The sequence below is a fragment of the Hordeum vulgare genome, chromosome 3H (genome assembly GCF_904849725.1).
Source record: "Hordeum vulgare subsp. vulgare chromosome 3H, MorexV3_pseudomolecules_assembly, whole genome shotgun sequence".
NCBI lineage: Eukaryota > Viridiplantae > Streptophyta > Magnoliopsida > Poales > Poaceae > Hordeum > Hordeum vulgare.
The window spans coordinates 597,241,061-597,262,632 of record NC_058520.1 but is presented as its reverse complement, the minus strand read 5'-3'; the positions used below and the strand labels follow the sequence as shown (position 1 = coordinate 597,262,632).

The 21,572-nt window shown below is 48.8% G+C and overlaps 3 protein-coding genes across 5 annotated transcripts; 2 read left to right on the top strand and 1 right to left on the bottom strand.

Annotated features, from left to right (window-relative positions):
- Positions 1-15: 15 nt before the first annotated feature.
- On the bottom strand, positions 16-6,518 carry LOC123445523 (gamma-tubulin complex component 5-like). Of its 2 annotated transcripts, XM_045122514.1 has the most exons (16): positions 5,850-6,513; positions 5,489-5,749; positions 5,297-5,391; positions 4,822-4,984; positions 4,622-4,732; positions 2,378-3,517; positions 2,144-2,296; positions 1,962-2,061; positions 1,714-1,808; positions 1,465-1,638; positions 1,331-1,387; positions 1,187-1,258; positions 945-1,043; positions 734-865; positions 472-645; positions 16-378 (listed from the first exon to the last, which is right to left on the bottom strand). In XM_045122514.1, the coding sequence occupies exons 1-16, from the start codon at positions 6,003-6,005 to the stop codon at positions 238-240; spliced, it is 3,123 nt and encodes a 1,040-aa protein (XP_044978449.1). In that variant the 5' UTR covers positions 6,006-6,513; the 3' UTR covers positions 16-237. The 2 variants fall into 2 exon arrangements, with proteins under 2 accessions (XP_044978449.1, XP_044978448.1); XM_045122513.1 differs by having other exon boundaries at positions 16-645; positions 5,850-6,518.
- Positions 6,519-6,742: 224 nt separating this feature from the next.
- Positions 6,743-18,988, top strand: LOC123445521 (pentatricopeptide repeat-containing protein At1g09900-like). Of its 2 annotated transcripts, none has more exons than XM_045122511.1 (2): positions 6,743-9,339; positions 18,946-18,988. In XM_045122511.1, the coding sequence occupies exon 1, from the start codon at positions 6,865-6,867 to the stop codon at positions 8,878-8,880; it is 2,016 nt and encodes a 671-aa protein (XP_044978446.1). In that variant the 5' UTR covers positions 6,743-6,864; the 3' UTR covers positions 8,881-9,339; positions 18,946-18,988. The 2 variants fall into 2 exon arrangements, with proteins under 2 accessions (XP_044978446.1, XP_044978445.1); XM_045122510.1 differs by lacking the exon at positions 18,946-18,988 and adding an exon at positions 9,818-10,027.
- LOC123445522 lies at positions 15,052-17,560 on the top strand. The gene has a single exon (XM_045122512.1). The coding sequence runs from the start codon at positions 16,195-16,197 to the stop codon at positions 16,894-16,896; it is 702 nt and encodes a 233-aa protein (XP_044978447.1). The 5' UTR covers positions 15,052-16,194; the 3' UTR covers positions 16,897-17,560.
- Positions 18,989-21,572: the final 2,584 nt, after the last annotated feature.

Below are 21,572 nucleotides of genomic sequence, written 5' to 3'. Positions count from 1 at the left end.
AAATTAGCATCGCCCTGACACAAGAAGACCCAATCTCTTCAACATACTCACACATACACTGAAACTTGGGAAAAGGAAGTTGCATCCTCAGAATGCGGTCAAAAGAAGATACATCCTCAGAATTGTGTGGTACTAAAACCCAAGGAATTCAGGAACTGCTTCGTGCTACCTCGGCCTGGCCACGTCAGGTTTATATACACTCCCCACAAATGGAGCTGAAAAGCACCTACAATCCTATCAAGGCTGCTGCCGAGCACGGGACCCAGGGATCGCAGTGAAGCTTCCGGTGTCAGACATGTAATAGTGATTGTAGTTGATCCTCGTGACCAAATCCGCGAGATGGGGAAAGTGGCCCACGTTCAGCTTGAAAGATAGGATCTGCAAAGGGATTTCAGCAGTAAATCTACTGACACATAAATTTTGGACAACATAAGGGATCATCAAATTTTGCCGAAGTAGGTAGAAGCATACCCTCAAGAGGAACACGACGCACTCGTCGAATTGCTTCTCGATCCGATCCAACTCCATCTCGCATCTTGCCCTAACAGATGCCGCGGTCCCTCCAGTGCCGAGAGTTTGCTCCACATTGTGGAAGTCTAACGCCAATCCCAGTATAGTCTTGACTCGACTGGCGATCAGAGCCCACTGAAAACACACGGGAAATAAACACTCTTAGCAATAGTTCAGAACTTCAAGCCTGACATTGATTTTTGTAAGAATAACATGTTCTCACCAACTTATCCGAGGCCACAAAGCATTGTCTCTGAATAGAAGAAAGATATGCCTCATGAACTTCCATGACTTCATCTAATGTAGTAGCAGATGCCATGCCATCACAAAGCTCAGTCCACGCACTATGATACACCTGCTCAAAAAGAAACGAGTTCAAATTGAGACAGCCATAGCTTCTTACAATGAAATAAATCGAACCCGTCTCAACTCACTCGGTCCATGACATATTGATGAAATGCATCGACAAAATGGAGGAGCTTCTGCCCTACTATTAAGTGTTGTTTAAAATTAGGCGTCGTGCTGCCTCTGCCCTGCCAAAGGAAAATGGTTGATACATCAGAATGAAGCTCACACATTGGCAAGATAGAGCGGATCCAATTATCCAACACCAAACAGTAAACACTATAGTAACTGCACAAAAAAAGTAGCACGAGATGATCTGATGGCAGAGTACCTTCCACATCCACTTTCGGGTTTCGTCCAAAACAAACTTTGCACGCTTGACTTTCAGTAAGAACCCCATGACCTGGTCCAGCAAAATGACCAAAGCCATCATTTACATGCAGCCCTGTTAAATACTTGCTGTAAAAATAATTACCTTATTATACTTCTTCAGAGCCTCTGTATTGGCAATTAGATCAAGAGGCCAAGACACCTGTCACAAAAAGAATGCATGAAAACTGTCACACACAGAAAATGATACAGATAATCCCTGTAGTTATTGGGAAATACCTTATATGTGAAGTTAAGTACATCAAGCGCATCGATGCCAAAACCCTGTGCACGACCTTTTCTGGAAGTTGGTGCACTTTCCTCATCATATCGTGTGTCATGCTTTGCTAATGAAACAACCAACGAATCTGGAGCGGTTAGGAGCATTTTATCAGCTGAATATCTTATGGATTCCTGCAAGTCAGGGACTAATGTAAGAGTAATGATGGACATAGATATCAGTCAGAACGTAGATTTGCAAAGTATCACCTGCAACAAAGTATTCAGCTCAAAATCATCGTCCCAGGAATTTCCTTTATCGAGCTTATCAAAAATTGTTATCAGAAACTGCTGCAGCATGTCACCTGAAAACTCGCGTTGGATTATTCGAAGCATATTGAAATCATTACTCATTGTCAAAAGAATATTTATTTCTCAAGTGAAGGCTACTCTTCTGTCCAATGGAAAATTTTGTCGGGGAAAACACAGCAAAAGGTTAAATCCACTGGATGGCACACCTGATCCTAGCAAATAGATAGCTCGTAATACAAGCAGTTCATCCATTAATCTCCATTCACCCATTAGCTTGCACAGGATTTGCTTGCCAATGTGATCCACCTAACGAAGAGGAAGAAAGCACAAAACAGTTATACAGATGAACTAACAAGAAATGGAATGTGAGTATAACTATGGATCAGACCTGTTTCTTTATACATTTAGAAAGGCATTCTTGGATAATACCCACTGGATGAAGAGGGTCTTTCAAACTCATGCTCTGAATAAACTTCAGAACTCGTGATGCAAGTGTACTATCTTTCTGCAAAGGTAAAATCTCCGACAACGGGGCATTTTCCTGAAGGGCAATGTGGTCATAGGCTTATAGCTAACGAGAAAACATGAAGAACAAAAAGAATACTACAGAAGCAACTCTTACAGTTACACAAGGAAGAAGAGTCGGAAATGCATAAAGTTCCTCGAGGGTCCTTCTATCATCCTCTTGACGAACATATTCCAAATCATCAAACCGAAAACCAAATTTAAAATCAGTTCCATCTAGTCTGGGAAAAGATGGTGTAGGCTGTGTATCGCCACAGGTGCTAGTTCCAGCAGATTGGCGATCGCCAAATATAGCACTCCGCATGTTATCATCATTCAATGGAGGAAGGTTAAAACTTGTAGAGATATTCAAATCACTCCAAGAATTTGGATTCCTCTGCAGTACATCTCCGCAAGCAGTGATGGCTGTATTTTCATAGCAACATGGACTGAAAGGCATTTCTACTGCACTGGAAGATACATCTTGCAGGTATCCATGAACAAATATTGGATCCCCCGTAACAGCATCTTTGGACAATGTTTTCTCCATACCATCATATTTTCTTCCTGAGATAGCACCTCTTAAGAGCTTTAACCAAGTCTTCTTGGAGCAATTTTCTGCACATGCCTCTTCCATTCCTTGTGCGTCACTCTTACACTCCAAAAAAGCTTGGACATCTGGAGCACTACCAGCACGCAGCCTTCTTAAGAATTCATAAACATGGTCACCATTCTCTAACAGACCAGATAGGCATATCAAGAAAATCTCAGACAAAGATAAGAGGCCCATTTCGCGAGCATCATGTCCAAACTGGCCTGCAGATTTTGTAAGAGCATCTTGACATCTTAAATGCCCGTTTTGAATATCAGATCTTAATACGTCTGGCCAATTCTGTCGACTACTGTGATTGAAACGTTGATCAACATCAAAACCATTTGTGCCATCATGAGTTCGAATATGGTGTGTGCTCTGAACATGCTGAACAAGCTGAAATGATTTTCCAGCAGATACAATGGGCCTTGCGATATCCTTCAAGAACACCGGGCATAGTATATCCGTGTAACCTTGATTACTGGTTTTCAAGCAAGCTCCTGTATTACTTGGTTCCTGTTTGCTTGATTCCTTTGTCCTGATAGACTCACTGTCAGTTAGGGTTGATGAATTGTCAGATCGTGGTCCTCTTACTCTGAGCATATAGCTCATTTCCCAGAAGGCTGGTTGATCTATCGTAACTGCATTATTTGCATAAAAGAACATCTACATCACAAATGAAAACAGAAAACGTTTAAAGTTCAATCAGCAATGCAAAAATGGAAAATCCTACAGGATTATAATAAACTGGTGCAATCAAATGTAATGTTTACTGTGTGACATGACAAAGTAAGTTAGTAACCTTCCAGCAGTCAATTTAAAACCCAAATGATAAGTGTCACACGTGTGGCATGAAGCGTTCCGGCCCTGACGTTTTTTTAAACTAAAGTTGCCATCCGAAAAGAAAAAACAAAACAAAAAAAAAAACTGAAACTTGCCATCCGAAAAGGAAGTTGCCATGCTTTAGAACTAAAGTTAAAATCCTCGCGTCACTAAACTTGCCATAAAAAACATTGAGAGTTGCCATGTGTTTGCGCCACACGTATGGCACTTATCAGGGTCCTTTTAAAAAGGGTTATATGACTTACAAAACTAAAGCATTGGCCCAAGAAAAAGTAACATTTCAGACAACAAAGAACAATAATCTCATACCACAAAGGGCTATGCAATACAGATAAGTTGCTCCTCTAACATGGTGTCAGATCCCAGGTTTAGAGTTTTTCTTTTTTTCGACACCGCAACTCGTCTCTTCCTGATCTAATTCGTCTTGGTCTCGATTTCCTCTCTCTCGATCGATTATCAGTCTCTTTTCCACACAACCAGCATAGATCGATCGATTCTCTCAATCCTCAAACAAGAATGTGCATAAGTATGCATGTTCAAAAATGGTTTGAGTTCAAGCCGTGAAAACTGTACTAACTCGGTTTACAATCAAAGAAGGAAACTGAACTAGGCTAATTGTTTCTACGATTTCACCTGAAACATTTTTTGAACAGGCCTATGGATAAGCATATATAAAGGTAATATTTATATGGGGTCAGGAACCTAGACAGTCGACCAAAACATATGAGGAAACAAATAATTATTTATGTCTTTGTAGAAGTCTACAAGGTTTACAGCATATAACAAATTAAGAATGACACTCTCCGGTTAAAGTTCTAGATTGAGGAATGGAAGTACCGTATGCTAGTGTTCCAGTGTTTGACAAGCAGATATATTTGAGTAATTTCTTATGCTATAAATCAGTTACAAGAGATGTTCCTTCAATACCTCTTCATAAGGGTCATCAAGAATACCATCATAAAGCCAGGAATCAAGGCACTGAAGATAAGGTAATAAGGTTCCAGCAAATATCACTAGCAGCATATGATATGGCTCACCCTACAATTTAGATTTAAAATCAAGGTTAGTGAACATTGTGAAAAGAAGCATAAACAGATAGATTTTGGACAATTAGGCCCTGCTGCAACCTCGCCATCTTCCACAAGACAGACTTCATTTAACTTTTTAAAAATATGGTTCACAACATGGACTGCCACTTCACTAGATGCAATGTTTGCTCCAGAACCCCAAAAGCTGTCTGGCACAGCTCCATGCACAACTTGATACAGATGTTCTGCTCCCGAACATAAACTGCAAGGAATTTTACAGCATTGGTGAATAATGGCTACACATTCAGTTTAGAATGTAAAATGCTAAATTAACATGAAAACACCGGAATTGCTACTCAAAATATGAGTTGTCATTTATATTCCTTTTTTCCCTTGAAGAACTAACCAAAAAGGAAACAGAGTCGCTAATTTCCGTAAAAATATTGAACTGCAAAAACAACTTATATTTAGTTACAGGGGTTGTATTAACCTTCACTACCAAAGGTGAACACATACATTAGTAGAACACAAAACATGCAGGTCCTTGACATCAAGGTATCATACAGAAGTATACCTTGACATAGAATCAGTTAAAGCCAAAAGAGTCACAGTCCGATCAACAGAAAGAAACGACTTCTCTTCCTCCTTGAGAGCTGCTTCCCGGAGCCTCTGGCGTCCAAATGAAGACAGACATTAGAACAGCACAAAAAAATCATCTGCTCACACTAGATGAGAAACACACACAAGGCCTGAACTGCCATCTCACCATAAGCCATGAATCGACCGCACTAGCAAACGCACTCAATGTCGGAGTCCCGTGACCGCACGACCTAACCTTCCCAACAAAGAGCTCCGCTCGCTTCAAGCATGTCGCCGCAAACAGAAAGGGCTTGAGCACGGAGCCGAGGCTCGCCCGCGAGAGATGCGACACATACGTCCCAGGTTTCTCGCAGTAGGCCGGCACATTCTTGTCCCAGTAGAGCAAGGGCGTGTCGAAGCCCTGGAGCACCTGGAAGACACTTTTGACCTGCAAATGATAGACGGCAGTGCAGTCCTCAAATCCCAGTACAGTGCACAGGCTCGAACCTGAAGAAGTGGCGCACCAACCCGCAGAAGGAAACCCTTACCAGCTCATGCTCGTCCGCCCTCGAGGCCGGCGCCGGCGCCGCGTGAGGAAGGCCCTTGGAGACGCTGCGCTGGAGCAGGTGTATGAAGCTTTCGGGGACAGGGGTCTCCAGGTACCCTGTGGGTTGCTGAGGAAGAACCATGGATGCAGGGGCCATGGGGGATTCAGTTCAACTGAACCCCCAATTCTTTTGGAGGCCACAAACCGGCGGGCGCGGCTTCGGGCGTATGAGACGGCTACGGCGGAAGGTCGGTGAGGCCCGGCGGGGCAACGCGAGCGGATCTGCTGCGGGTTTGGTGGTGGCTGGCTGGTGGGTACCGAGACCTACTAGGTCTTTGTGCGGGGTTGTGAAGTGGGAGCCCGGCAGCCGGCTCGAGCGACTCCACCGGTGGGGAGGAGAGCGCTGGCTATGGCGGGACGAGCGCGGGCGCGTGGTTGGAGGGAGAACCTTGCTCGGCGGCGGGACGAGCTGGTTTCAGACCTCAACCCTATCTGGTTTCACAATGCATAATCGGTAACCAGGGAGCAGCCTCAGAAGCAGCTCCCATGGCCACGACGGCCATGGCCAGGACCTCCCCTCCCTCGCGTTTCTGGCGGCAGCGTACTTATCAGATCCGAGAGGGATTGAGGGAGGAGGAGAACCAACCTGTGGGGGAGGAGAGCGGCTCGCCGGGGCGGGGGAGGACAGCGGCTCGCCGGGGCGGGGGCGGGGACGGGAGCGGCGCGTCGGGGTGGGGGCGGGGACGGGAGCGGCGCGAGGACGAGAGCGGCGCGTCGGGGCGGGGGCGGCGACGGGAGCGGCTCGCCGGGGCGGGGGCGGGGGCGGGGGGCGGGGACGGGAGCGCGGCGCGGCGCGAGGACGAGAGCGGCGCGTAGGACGAGAGCGATGCGTCGGGAGGGAACCCTATCCTCCAGGCGAGAGCGATGCACGCGCGGGTCGCTGCACGCGCGGGTTGCAATACAACGCATCAAACACGCCCTTATCGCTAGTGCAGAAGCAGAGCACCACCTCGACAATGGCCGCCGCTTTCTCCTCCTCCACCTCCTCGTCGCCGTCCGCCCACCACCCCTTCCCATTCCCGGCGCCTCCGACCCCACCCAGAGCCCACCGCACGCGCCTCCGCCTCAGCATCCGCCTGGCCGCCTCCTCGAGGTGGGTGAACCGCGGCCGGGCCCCGCCGGAGCGCGGCGCCGGCGCGGGCAACTCCATATGGGTCAACCCGACCGCCCCATCCCGCCCCGGCCAGGCGGGACAGAAGCTCCGCCGCCTGGTCCAGCTCGGGGACCTGGACGCGGCGCTCCGCCTCCTGGCCGCCTCCCCGCCCCTCGCCTCCTCCGACCCGCCGGCCGTCGTCGCCTGCAACATCCTCATCAAGAAGCTCTGCGCCCAGCGCCGCCTCGCCGACGCGGAGCGCGTGCTCGACGCGCTCAAGGCGGCCGGCGCGGCGGACCCCGTCTCCCACAACACGCTCGTCGCCGGGTACTGCCGCGACGGCCGGCTGGCGGACGCCGAGCGCCTCCTCGCGGCGGCCGGCCTCTCCGGGGCCGCCAACGTCGTCACCTACACCACGCTCATCAACGGCTACTGCCGCTCCGGCAGGCTCGCCGACGCGCTCGCCCTCATCGCCTCCATGCCCGTCGCGCCGGACACCTACACCTACAACACCGTGCTCATGGGCCTGTGTGGCGCCCGCCAGTGGGAGGACGCCGAGGCGCTCATGGCCGAGATGGTCAGGAACCACTGCCCTCCCAACGAGGTCACGTTCGCCACGCAGATCCGCGCTTTCTGCCAGAACGGGCTGCTCGACCGCGCCGTCCAGCTGCTCGACCGAATGCCTCAGTATGGATGCACGCCTGACGTTGTCATCTACAGCACCCTGGTGAACGGGTTCTCGGAGCAAGGCCGCGTGGACGACGCCATCGAGCTGCTCAACGGCATGCTGTGCAAGCCCAACACCGTTTGTTACAATGCCGCGCTGAAAGGTTTGTGCATCGCCCAGCGTTGGGAGGATGTCGGACAGCTGATTGTGGAGATGGTTAGGAAAGACTGCCTGCCGAATGAGGCGACATTCAGCATGCTGACCAGTTGCTTGTGCCAGAATGGGTTGGTTGATTGCGCGATGGAGGTTCTTGAGCAGATGCACAAGTATGGATGCAGACCCGATGCTGTCATTTACAATACACTGATCTATTCCTTTTCGGAACAAGGCCGTGTCGATGACGCACTCAAGTTACTAAACAGCATGCCGTGCAGTCCTGACGTCATTAGCTTTAATGCTGCGTTGAAGGGTTTATGCAGAGCTGAGCGATGGGATGATGCCGAGGAGCTTATAGTGCAGATGCTTAGGGAGGACTGTCCCCTAATTGAAATGACTTTCAATATACTCATTGACTCGCTGTGCCAGAATGGCCGGGTAAACAACGCAATTGAAGTGTTTGAGCAGATGCCAAAGTATGGATGTACACCTGATATTGTCACATACAGTAGCCTTATTAATGGCCTTTCTGAACAAGGGCTCGTGGAGTCCGCCATTGAGTTGTTTCAAAGCATGCCATGTAAGCCTGATATCTTTGGCTACAATGCTGTGCTGAAGGGCTTGTGCAGAGCTGCGCGATGGGAGGATGCTGGTGAGCTTATATCTAACATGGCTAGAAAGGATTGCCCCCCAAATGAAATCACATTCAATATACTAATCAATTCCCTGTGCCAAAAAGGGCTTGTCGATCGTGCAATTGAGGTGTTCGAGCAAATGCCAAAGTACGGAAGTACACCTGATATTTTCACATACAATGCCCTTATCAATGGCTTTTCTGAACAAGGCCGTCTGGATGATGCCCGGAGGTTATTAAGCACTATGTCATGCAAGCCCGATGCCGTGTCTTATAATTCTGCGTTGAAGGGTTTATGTAGAGCTGAACGATGGAAGGAAGCAGAGGAGGTTGTGGCTGAGATGCTTAGAATGAAGTGCCCCCCAAATGAAGTAACATTCAAGTATGCAAATCGATTATTCGTACCAAACAGGGTAACTTGAGTCATCCTTTTGAATCTATTAAGAAAATGCCAATCCTGAAGTTACGCTTTGCCATCTACGCTGCCCCTGTCAAAGGCGATTTTGCAAGCAAGAGCCTGAAGGATGCCCTGAGTTACGAATCAGTACTTGTGCAGGCCTGCCAGAGTCTGCTCTTATGCTTCATCAAAGGATTTGTGATAATGCCAGAGTTTCTGGTTGAGATTAGCACGGGAGGGTAATCCAAAAAAGGCCTCTTTTGGTTAGGCTGGAATTAGCCAGGATCATGGCCCGCTTCATGCTAGCGACAGAAAACATGAGGTAGGCAACTGGAGGCAGCGGAGGCCCACATCTCTCAGGCAAACTTTTAATTTCTCCTCTTCCTGCAACTTGTACGGCCGAACTGAGACAACTGTGCCCCCACCTACTTCTTTCCGTACTTGACCTCCGGTGGCAACGACAATGGTGGCTTGATTCTCTCCTGTAAGTATCTAAATCCTCCGAAAATCTAGGGTTTGAGATTCCAACTCTCCCTTCTGATTCTTGTGTTGGAACTTGCTGATTCCAACTCTCCCTGATTCTCCTCCTTCCCCTGCTTGAAAGAATTGGGGGAAATGGATCTTGTGCTGGAACTTGCTTATTCTGCATCGATATGACGTACTAGTACTGCATGTTGTCGTTTTTACTAGACATGCTTCTTTTTATTGTTTCATGTTCGTCTCCTGTATTGGTTTAGAGTAGAATCAGCTATGTACCTTACTTGCTTTGTGAAAAGAAACTGTTTAGTTGAACAAGTGCTGCCAATGTCATTCTTTGCATTCATGTTGTTACAAGAAAACATCGTGTTATGTAGATTTGGTAGCTTTGCTTGCTTTCCTTCTCAAAGCATACACCAAGAACCTGCTTAAAGCATCCTTATTTTTTCACACCTTCTTATCTGTTTGATTCACTGTTTCTGCAGATATTGCGACTACTGCTAGCAGGAGGGAGTTTCTTGATTAAGGAACAAAATATATTTTGTAGTAAGGAGAAAATTCAGTTGGAACAACTAATTATTTGTCAGTTACCAAGTGTGCTCAGAGCCTCAGATGTTCTATTCTATCTGAAATGGTTGAAAAAACTGAAAAGCATTGTACTTCTGAGTAATTCTGAAAATCCATGGTTTCATTCATATCTGTGTGATTCTGCTCACGTACCTTTTCCACGGGAATTCTGGATGATGTGTATGTGTTAGAATCCAAATAGCTGCCCGGCCAGCTTCTGAAGATGGGAAGTTCAGAGTTCAAGCAAACAAAGGTATCTTTCTGGAACGGTACTTCCATTTCTTTGGCTCCTTAATCTTGTGCAGTTACTTGACAGCTCTAGACTTTTCAAGTGGGGCTCTACAATATTCATTTTCTTTCAATCATTTCTTGGATGATCTGCTATTCTTTTCTTGATTGTATCAATGCATTATATATTCAGCAATCAAACCTAAAATTTAAACATAAGAGTAGAAAGGAAAATAACGAGCCGTCTGTGCCTCTTTACAGGAAGACTGTAAAACAATGTAACCTTATGGAAATTTGACCTTCCAAACTAATCCATTGGAGATTGCCCCATTTCTATATCCGGCAAAGAATTTACAGTACGCTCTAAGTTATACTACATTATACTAATGACCAGACTTGGGGTAAAACACTAACTTACAAAATATTCTGCATTCTTTTTTTTTTCTTTTCGAGAAAACGCAAAAGCCTTGCGTTTCTTTGCATTGAAAAGGGGGGATAGTTTACAGCCTCCGAAGAGGTGGTTACAACACGGTTACATGTAGGTCTAGTGGACATCCCAGGTTGGGGGCAAGGCTACCCTAAGCCCTTTGTCCCCAGCCCGAGCCCAGCACCTAGCCTCATCTCGAATCCTATCTAAGAGCTCGTTCAGCGATGGAGGAATGTGATCGAACACACACGCGTTCCTATGCTTCCATATCATCCAGGGGACCAGCAGCGCGACAAATCGCAGTGTCTTGCGCAGCGGTGGGGGGGGGGGGGGGTGGCGTCTCGCGCCCTACTCCACCAGTCCTGGATGGAAGCGTCATGCATCGGCAGAGGGACCGGGAGGTGCAGCCAGGATAGCGTCTCATGCCATGCCTGCCGCGCGAAGGAGCAGGAGATCAGCAGGTGTTGGATAGTCTCAGGCTCTTGGTCGCATAGGAGGCAGCGAGTGTGGTGAGGGAGCCCTCGGCGCGCGAGCCTAGCTGCGGTCCAGATCCGCAAGCCAGTGGAAGAACTTGACTTTCGGGGGAACCCAACCTTTCCAAATGAGCTGCCAAGAGTGGCATGTCAATGATCCATGGAAGGTTGCCCGGTAGCAAGACCTCGCCGAGTAGATGTCGTTGGCTGTCCACTTCCAGATGAGCTTGTCCGGCTCCGAGGACAGATTGATGCGAGCGACGAGCTGCCAAGTCCTCAAGTATTGGCCTATCTCCTGCAGGCCCACCACATCTCTAATGTCACGGGCCCAGGCATTGCCGGCGATGCCTTCCGCCACCGTCCTCACTCTTCTTCTGTTCTTGGGGATGCATAGGTATAGGAGTGGCGCAAGCTCGCGAATTGACTGCCCATGCGGCCATCGGTCCTCCCAGAACAGAGCGGTGAGGCCATCACCTACTAGCATGAGGGTGGATGCATGGAATAGGCCGCGCTCCTCAGGGGAGAACTGTAGGTCAAGGCCTTGCCATGCACGGTCGGCATCCGTCCTCGATAGCCAGAGCTAGCGGAGCCTGAGCGCTAGCCCCGTGCGCTCCAGGTCTCGAATGCCCAGCCCGCCGTAGGCGAGTGGCCGGGAGACAGTGCGCCAGTTGACGTGACAGTGCCCTCCCATTGCAGCCTCACGCCCCGCCCAGAGGAAGTCGCGCTGTATCTTCTCAAGCTGTTTCAGGATCTTCTTCGGGGGCGAAAGGGCCAGCATCTGGTGAATCGGGATCGCACTTAGGACAGATTTAACCAATGCCAGCCGTCCTGCCTTGTTCATGAGCCATGCCTTCCAGGACGGGAGGCGGCCTGCGACGGCGTCTATCAGTGGCTGCATCTGTGCCGCTGAGGGCCGGCGAGTGGAGAGCGGGATGCCCAAGTACGTGATGGGCAGCTCCGCGGGCTGGCAGCCCAGCGCCTCCAGCAGGGCGTCGTCATCCTCACCCCCATGCAGGGTCGTGGCGGAGCTCTTGCCGTAGTTCACCCGCAGGCCAGATGCGGTCTCGAAGATGCCCAAGATGCTCTTCACAACAATAACCTCCTCCATCTCAGCGTGGCAAAACATCATCACGTCGTCGGCATATAGAGAAATTGCCGGAATGCTGCGACGGGGGTGCAGGCGCCGGAGGATGCCGGTCTGGAGCACCCTATGCATGAGGCGGGCCAGCGCATCGACCGCCAGGACAAAGAGCAGCGGCGATGTGGGGTCACCCTGGCGCAGCCCGCGCCTGTGCCAGATCGGGGGGCCGGGTACTCCATTGAGCATAACTCGCGTGCTGGCCGAAGAGAGCAGGATGGACAACCATTCCCTGATCCTGTCACCGAAGCCATATTGGCGCAGGACCTCGAAGAGGAACGGCCAGGATATGGAGTCGAAAGCCCGCGTGAGGTCGAGCTTGAGCATGATGCACGGCGCGCCCAGGTGCTGGAGCATCCGCAGAGACTGCCTGACGAGCATGAAGTTGTCGTGGAGCGTGCGTCCGGTGATGAAGGCGTTCTGGTTGCGGCTCACCAGGCTATCAAGCTTGGGGGCGATGTGCAACGACAGAACCTTCGCGAATATCTTGGCGACGATGTGGATCAGGCAAATGGGCCGATAGTCGCCCAGCTTATGGGCATCCGCGCGCTTGGGCAGCAGGGTGAGCAGGGCTTGGTTGAGCTTACCAAACCCTCTCCCTCGTAGCGCGTACAGCTGCTTGAAGACGTCCAGGATGTCTTGCCTGATGATGCACCAGCAGGCGCGCATGAGTTTGGCGGTGAACCCGTCCGGCCCCGGTGCCTTGTGCGGCGGCATGCGGCACACCGCAGCCCAGATCTCCTCGGAAGTGAATGGCTCGTCCAGGCTGCCCAGCTGGCCGGGCGTGATGAGCTGCTCCAGGTCAAGCGTGTGCTCCCGGTCCACCGCAGTGCCCAGGAGCCCGTCAAACTGCTCGAATGCAGCCTGGGCCATCTCCTCGTGATCAGTCAGAACCTGCCCATCAACTAGGAGGCTATGCATGCGATTCTTCTGGCGGCGGTAAGTGCACTGCCGGTGGAAGAAGCTCGTGTTCGCATCTCCCTCCGCGAGGAAGGTAATACGGGCGCGCTGCCGCGCGATGGTGCGCTCCAGGGAGGCAAGCCCAAGGTATGACAGCTTGAGCTGCCTGCGCAACCAATCCTCTGATAGGGTGAGCGGGCGAGTCTCCATCGCGAGGTCGAAGCGGGCAATCAGCTTGCGGGAGATGGCTAGCTTGTCCCGGATGCTGCCCGTGGAGCGGGCACTCCAGCTCGTAAGGGCGCGGGCAGTGGCCTGCATGCGTCGGACCAGCCGCTGGAAGGGGTCGGGGTCATGCACCGAGCTCCAGGCTGTGGCGACGGTGTCGTGGAATCCGTCGAGGCGGAGCCAGAATTCCTCGAAGCGGAAGCGCCTATGGGCCACGGGCATAGGAGAGCAGTCCAAGAGCAGCGGGCAGTGATCGGACACGACGGATGCAAGGCAACGGAGGTGGCACTCCCCATGGCAGTCCTCCCACTCCGAGGTGCATAGTACCCGGTCAAGGTGCACGAGCGTCGTCGACGATTGCTCGTTGGACCAAGTAAAGCGGCGCCCGTTGAGGTAGACTTCCTTCAAGGCAAGGTCGTTGATGGCACGCCGGAATCTGCCCATCATGCGGCGATTCAGGTTGCCCGAGCTCTTGTCAGCATCCCGGTATATGAGGTTGAAATCACCACATAGCATCCATGGGCCCAGGCATGCGGCGCGAATGTCCCACAACTCTTGCAGGAACAGCAGCTTCTCGGGGTCGCCTTGAGGGCCGTACACCGTGGGAAGCCACCACGGGGCTCCATCAGGCGCGCGCACCTTGACCGTGATCGCGTTTTGGGTAAATAGGGGGTCGGAAATGGTGACGGCCCTAGTTTTCCAAGCGATGAGAATGCCGCCGCGGGTGCCGTCGGCCGGGAGATAGGTAGAGCCAACGAACTCGGACCCGAGGGTGTCCAACACAGTCGACGAGCAAATCAACTCCATTTTCGTTTCCTGGAGACATACAATGGATGCCCGAGTGGTACATAGCAGAGAGCGGATCGCGCTGCGCCTAGCGCGCGAGTTTAATCCCCTAACATTCCAGACCACTATTTGAGGACCTCGATACATGGAAGAGAGATCGACAACAGTCGCCGCCAGCCTAGCGCGCACGGACCATGACATCACCCGCCGGCGTAGCCATGTCAGCGGGGATAGCTCGGTCGACCAAGGCGGCCATGGCCTGCAGCACTGGAAGCCCCAGCGGCATGGCGAACATATCGTCATAGGCCTTCATCTCCGTGGCGGTAATCTGCTGGTTCACCCCCACAATGCCGAGGGTGCGCAGAATCTGCACCACCGCGCGCCGATCTGATGCGCAAGGAGCCATGGCTATGGTGTCGGCGGCTGCGGAACGTCCCCTCCTGGGACTGAAGTTGAGGGCGGGGCGCTGCCGCTTCCCGGGAAAGGGCAGAACGGCATCGAGCTGTTTGGTGGCCGCGGAGAGGAAGGCACCCAGCGTCCAGGGCTGGCTGGGGGCGTGGCAGTTGCGCCGTCGCTGCAGGGTGATCGGCGGCGAGGCGAAGCGACCTGGGACCAGAGCACGGGTGCTAGTGCTAGCAGCGCAGGGGGAGGAGTCCTGCCTGGGCGTGGGTCTCTGCAGTATCGAGAGGCGCCCTGGGCAGGGGGATGAGCCCGGTTCCACGCGCGGCAGGGTCGACGGCTCCGTGGGCGTCGCGGGTCCGTGTGCCCCGGCAGGCATGGCAGTTAGCGCGGGTGTCTCAACCGGCGCGGCCCCAAGGGCAGCGATATCCCGGGTCCTGTGCCCATTCGCAGCAGCAGCAGGCCCGGCCAGGTCAGCTTCCGCGGGTGCAGGGGCAGGGGCAGCAGCACCAACCTCCGCGGGCCCCGGGGTGACAGCTGGGGCCGGTTGGGACGGGGCGGGCGAATATTCAGCATTCTAATGTTTCTGTTTTTGAGAAAGCGCAAAAGCCTCATGTTTCATTCCATTGAAAAGTTAAAAGAGACACAGTACGCCCCAAATGGGACGAAAAAGAAAACGATTACAGACTTACCTGTGGGCTTCTAGAAATGAGAGGTGCTATGTGATTATGTTTGTATCAACATTAGAAATTATTTTAAGACATGATGGCAGAAAGCTTCAAAGTCAATAGTAAACAGGATTTGTTAGCATCCATACCTCTCAGTTGCAGAACAGAATCATTTGGCTGGCAAAAGAAGCAATAGCCTGAAAAGGAAAAACAACCTATTGGGATGCTAAACTTCACCAAAAAGAACTCATCGATGTTTGAGAATCAATTAGTCTACCAAAAAGAAATACTCCCTCCGTCCCATAATATAAGAAGTTTCTTGCAAGCTAGCATAGCTTGCAAAAACATCTTATATGGTGGGACGGAGAGGGTAGCATTGTATGAAAAACATCAAAAAAAGACTGGTGAGCAGGGGCACAGTTCAGAACCTCTTCTATGTTATGGTTTGATGCGATATAACCATAGTACTCACACTGTGGGTGGCTCAAACTGAAAAGATGGGGATAAAATGTTGAATTAATAAAAAGCTCCGTGTTTCCTTGTGCGTTGTATCTTGTTTTCCGATACATAAAAATCCCAGCTCTAAACCATGAGTATCCAACAAAAGAAAGCATGCCTGATTAAATGAAGAACATGCGGTAGCCAGCAGCATTCCACAACATAACAGCTTGAGCATGCAATTGTGTCAAGATCCATCACCAAACCACACCATTCTTTATTAGCCCTTGCTGCCAATAAGTGGAACATGACAATGTGATGGTTCATCTCGAGGACAGCAGACATAATAAAAAACTGTAGTAAACATGAGACGGCTTTAGTGTTGTCATCTCTATGCTCCTGCCAGATCTCAAGGCATAGCAGACAGCAGCATCAGGGAGATGTAATGGCATGATTCTTCATGTCCACCGATTAGATGCTGCACCACTGCTGTACACTTCTTCTGTATAAATAGACGGCAGCAGAACTGTACATACATCAAACAAGAAGCTCTTCTTTTCTGCTTCTCCTCCTCTCATCAACCACAATACAGAGAAAAACATCAAGCTCAGAGATGGCTTTCCACCTAAGATCGATAAGTTTGCCTTCTAGGCCTCACGTCAGTGAGACCGAAGTCGAGCAAGAACTTCACAGCTTAGAAGCAAGCATCTGTTCCTCCAATTCCATCAGTACGATGTGCGATGGTCTCAGGAGTCTTGCAAACATCTACCATGCTCTTGAAGAGATTATTTGCTTACCAAGCAACCAAGTTTGCTCCTCCCAGCAGAGGAACATATTGGATGGAGAAATGGAAGCTTGTCTCGAGCTGCTAGATCTCTGCAGCACTATGCAAGAGATCTTTGTCGAGATGAAGGCAATCATCCAAGAGCTGCAACTGGCTCTAAGGAAAGGGGATGATGCAGCTGCTCAAGCCAAGATCCAGTCTTACACCCACTTGGCGAAGAAGGCCAAGAAACATTTCAGGAAGACCGCGAAGAAGGCTCCTGCAGCTTGCAAGATGGTCATGCTGTTGGCCAAGGCCAGAGAGATCTCTGTCTCTCTGCTGGAGTCCACAATCCATCTCTTGTCGAAGCAAATCGAAATGCCAAAACAGCCTCTTGTTTTCAAGGCATTTCACAAGAAGGCAGCTGTTTGCAAGGAGGAGCAATTGTTGGGTCTAGAGGGCAGTATGGGAGATCTCGAGAGCGGTGCAGGACATCTGTTCAGGAAATTAGTCCAGAGCAGAGTTTCTTTACTCAACATCCTTAGCTCGTAGATACTCCCAAGACGCTCTTGACACTCTTGACACTCTGATTGGCATCCACCTTTTAAGGAATAGCTGATCTTCATACAGTTTCCCCATATTTCTACGAGATAGTATAAATGTAAATGATACTATAGAAAGAGAAACAGAAGTTCTGATCCATTTGACCATTTCATGCTTATGTGTTTTCGTGAGCCTAGTATACTTTATTTTAATGTCCTTAGTTAGTGGATCTTGCTTCTTGTGCATGAAACATGCCAGATCAAAGTCAGAAGGTCTCAACTTGTTGTTAGCAGAATCAATCAATTTTATTATCCAGATTCTGTACCACCACCACATGTCCATATGGCTGTGCAGTCTGGCACTACAATTGAATATATTTATTGTTTCATACAACAAAGTCTAGATTAGTACTCTCAAGTATTAACATTGTCGACATCTATATCATTTAAGCATTTAAGGTGAAAAATAACAAAAAACATTTATCGTAGAAGCACAACCTTTTGCATGTCCTACAGGATTAACGATAATCTGAGCAAAACGTGATACAATCTTTTGCACTGATATTGTTACATACAGTAGCCTTAGTAATGGCCTTTCTGAACAAGGGCTTGTGGAATCGGCCATTGAGTAATTTCTAAGTATGCCATGCAAGCCTTATATTTTTGGCTACAATGCTGTGCTGAAGGGTTTGTGCAGACCTGCACGATGGGAGGAAGCTGGGGAGCTGATATCTAAGATGGCTAGAAAGGATTGTCCCCCAAATGGACTCGCATCAAAAAGGGCTTGTCGATCGTGCAATTGAGGTGTTTGAGCAAATGCCAAAGTACGGAAGTACAACTAATATTTTCACATACAATTCCCTTATCAATGGCTTTTCTGAACAAGGCCATCTGAATGATGCCCGCAAGTTATTAAGCACTATGTCGTGGAAGCCCGGTGCCATTTCCTATAATTCTACATTGAAGGGTTCACATAGAGCTGAACAATGGATGGAAGCAGAGGAGGTTGTGGCTGAGATGCTTAGAAAGAAGTGCCCTCTAAAGGAAATAACATTCAATTATGCTAATCTATTGTTTATACCAAACAGGGTAACTTGAGTCAACCTTTGAAATCTCTTAAGAAGATGCCAATAATATAAAGTTATGCTTGGTCATCTACACTGCCCCTGCGAAAGGCGCTTTTGTAAGCAAGAGTCTGAAGGATGCCCTGAGTTATGAATCAGTGCACTTGTGCAAGCCTGCCACAGTCCACTCTTATGCTTCATCGAAGGATTTGTGTAGAAATGAGCAACAAGTAAATGCCAGAGTGTCTGGTTGAGATCAGCGCCGAGAGGTTAATCCAAGTAAGGCCTCTTTTGGTTAGGCTGAAAATAGCCAGGATCATGGCCTAATCCACACTAGTGACAGAAAACATGATGTAGGCAACCAGAGGCGACAGGGGCAGAGTTGACAGAGCCTACACTTCTCGGGCAAAAAAATTATTTCTCCTTTTCCCATAACTTGCACAGCTGAAATGAGATGACTGTGCCGTCACCTACTTCTCTCGCACATGACCTCCGGCGGTAACGACAACGGTGGATTGGTCATTTCCTGTAAGTACGTACACCATCCTCCGAAAATCTAGGGTTTGAGATTTCCATCTCTCCCTTCTGATTCTTGTGTTGAGCGCCCCTGATTCTCCTCCTTCCCCTGCTTGAAAGAATTGGCGTACATAGATCTTGGGCTGGAACTTGTTTATTATGTATCAATATGGATGTACTGCATGTTGCCACTTTTACTAGACATGCCTCTTTTTACCGATTCATGTTTGTCTCCTGTATTGATTCAGAGTAGAATCAGCTATGTACCTTGCTTTTGTGAAGAGAAACTGTCTTTAGTTGAACAAGTGCTGCCGATGCCATTCTTATAAAATTGTGTTATATATATATATATATATATATATACCTATATAGATGCACTGGCTTTGCTTGCTTTCCTTCTCAAAGCATACACCAAGAGCCTGCATAATGCATCATCATTTTTCGCAGCTTCTCATCTGTTTGATTCACTGTTTCTGCAGATATTGCAACTACTACTAGCCGGAGGGAGCTTCTTGATTAAGGAACATACAGTACTATATTTTGTAGTAAGGAGAAAATCCAGTTGCAACAAATAATTATTTGATTTTCTGTCAGTTACCAAGTGATCTCAGATGTTTTGTTCTGTCTGAAATGGTTGAAAAAATTAAAAACCATTGTATTTCTGAGTAATTCTGAAAATCCATGGTTTCCTTCATATCTGGGTAATTCTTCTCATGCGCCATCTCCATGGGAATTCTGGATCATGTGTATGTGTTACAATCCAAATACCTGCTCGGTCAGCTTCTGAAGATGGGAAGTTCAGAGTTCAAGCAAACAAAGGTATCGTTCTGAAACAATGCTTCCATTCCTTTGGTTTCTTAATCTTGTGCAGTTACTTGATAGCTCTAGACTTTTCTAGTGGGGCTCAGGAGTCTTATACTTTTACAATATTCTTTTTATATTTCAATCATTCTTGGATGATCTGCTAAGCTTTTCTTGATTGTATCAATCCGTTATATATTCAGCAATCAAACCAAGTAAGTTAACACAGTATACCTACAAGTATGTTGTTCTACTTCCAGGAGATGTATTGGTTTCTATCTTCTGACCTTTAGAAAACATATGTGCTCATTGAAACTGCATTGGTAAAAAATTAAGAGATAAATACACTGTGAGTGCCTTAACTTGTCCGACGCGGTCACTTTGGTTCCTAAAGTTGCAAAATACGCAAAATCGGTGCCGTAACTTGTCCCTTCGTTCAAATATAGTGCCTCCTCGCGTATTCAGCCGTATGTAGCGCACAAGTGGCATGTCAGATTGTCGTGGCCCACATGTCAGTGGCTGGTGGCGCGCCGTGGTGATGTAGTGCTGAATCTTTTATGGGAAACCCCCTGCAGTTTAGTTTAAAATCGCATAAAAGCCCTTGTTCTCCATGTATATGGTCAGTTCCCTCAGTTCCCAAATCAAAAAAGGAAATCCCTAATTCTATACACGCGACCACGGCGGCGGCGCCATCTTCTTCGATTCGTCCTTGGCCGACGTAGATCTAGACGAGGAGGACAGAAGGCCGGCGTCATTTCTCCCCCCCCCCTTCCTCCTTGCCGGTAGAGATGGCTGTATGCAACCACAGCAAGCCTGAGCTCTTTCATGTCACCAAAAATCATGCCAACTGTAAAAGCCGGTGCATTCAGGTCATTAGATGAATTGAATGTGCTAAATTTGTGCCTAAGCTTGTCTCCTTCTTTCGACAGGTTCAAATGGCTGTCATCTAAGGCATCTTCAGGAAGTTCACCTTCAAAGTCCTGCACAATCTCCTTCTCTCTATGATCATCAACATCTTTGTCTACATTGTCATCAAACATATCATCATCACCTTCTGCTACTTCATAATCACTCTCATAAAAGTCCTCATCTGTTTCAACTTCTTCATTGGCATCATCTCCATGTTCTTCACTACTGTCATTTGCATCTTCAGCACCACTATCATCAGTCTCACAATTGCCATCTTCTTCCTCAAATTCCTGATTTGTAACATGTGAGCTACTGCCTTCACCAAATGACATAAATCTTTTTTGCTTTCTTGTAGTTACATCTCATATGTCTTGGAATTTCTGGTTTGTCAGAGTTGGGTACATTTTCTTTACCCTTTGCCGACTTAACTGGAGTAATAACCCTTGGGAGCTCATGCATCCCCACTCCCAACACATCATCAGTGCTTACTGACTCTAGGGTGTCAGCATGATTTACCAGTAGGAGCAAGTTTTTGTGATCCACTGTTGCAGCAATCATAAGGACAATGTCTGCATCAGACGCAATCAAATGTAGGCCATCACACATAGAATTCCTAGGTTTGCTCGAGTACACATCAATCTTGGAGATTGCTCTATTATATCCCAATTGGAGAAGGAAATCGTCAATCCACAGAATTGACCAACTATCAGTGTCACAACCATCAAACCAATCGACTTCATGATCCATGTAGGTCATGTTGCTATCACTTCCACAAAAAAACCCTTTGTGATGGATCTCAACTCAGAACATTCCATCAAATTGTACTGCACAAATAAGAGAACTATCACTGCCACATATCCAAGATCATCCCCTTGCAAATAAAAAGTCCCCTCCTTGAAAACCCCCCAAAAAAACCTAGCCCTATTACGCCTGAAAAGGGAGGAACAACAGAGAAATGAAGGTACTAACAGTAGGAAGGAGGTCCCTCGCCTGGACGTCGACGACGCGGGCCATCCATCGCCGCGGCCGCCGCCGGTTGCCGTGTCGTGCCGCACCAGCTTCGCCGCCGCCTTGCAATGATCGGGAGAAGAGGAGAGGGCACGAAGCGGTGCGACTCAGACAGAAGAAACAGGGGATTAAGGGACCGTAAAAGAAAATCACCACGACGCGCCACCAGCCACTGACATGTGGGCCACGAAACTCTAACTTGCCACGTTTGCGCTACATACGACTTAATACGCGAGGATGCACTGTATTTGAACGGAGAGACAAGTTACAACACCGATTTTGCGTATTTTGCAACTTTAGGAACCAAAGTGACCGCGTCGGATAAGTTAAGACACTCACAATGTATTTATCTCAAAAATTAAACAGAAGAGAAGAAAGGAAAATAATC

What these genes read in the sequence shown, in the direction of transcription:
- LOC123445523 (XM_045122513.1), bottom strand. Translation starts at nt 6,005, where the DNA reads ATGGCCCCTGCATCCATGGTTCTTCCTCAGCAACCCACAGGGTACCTG. An exon ending in CGGTCGATTCATGGCTTATG is followed by an intron (nt 5,392 to 5,488) that starts GTGAGATGGCAG and finishes TTTGGACGCCAG; the next exon opens with AGGCTCCGGGAAGCAGCTCT. An exon ending in TATCTATTTGCTAGGATCAG is followed by an intron (nt 1,809 to 1,961) that starts GTGTGCCATCCA and finishes GCGAGTTTTCAG; the next exon opens with GTGACATGCTGCAGCAGTTT.
- LOC123445521 (XM_045122511.1), top strand. Translation starts at nt 6,865, where the DNA reads ATGGCCGCCGCTTTCTCCTCCTCCACCTCCTCGTCGCCGTCCGCCCAC.
- LOC123445522 (XM_045122512.1), top strand. Translation starts at nt 16,195, where the DNA reads ATGGCTTTCCACCTAAGATCGATAAGTTTGCCTTCTAGGCCTCACGTC.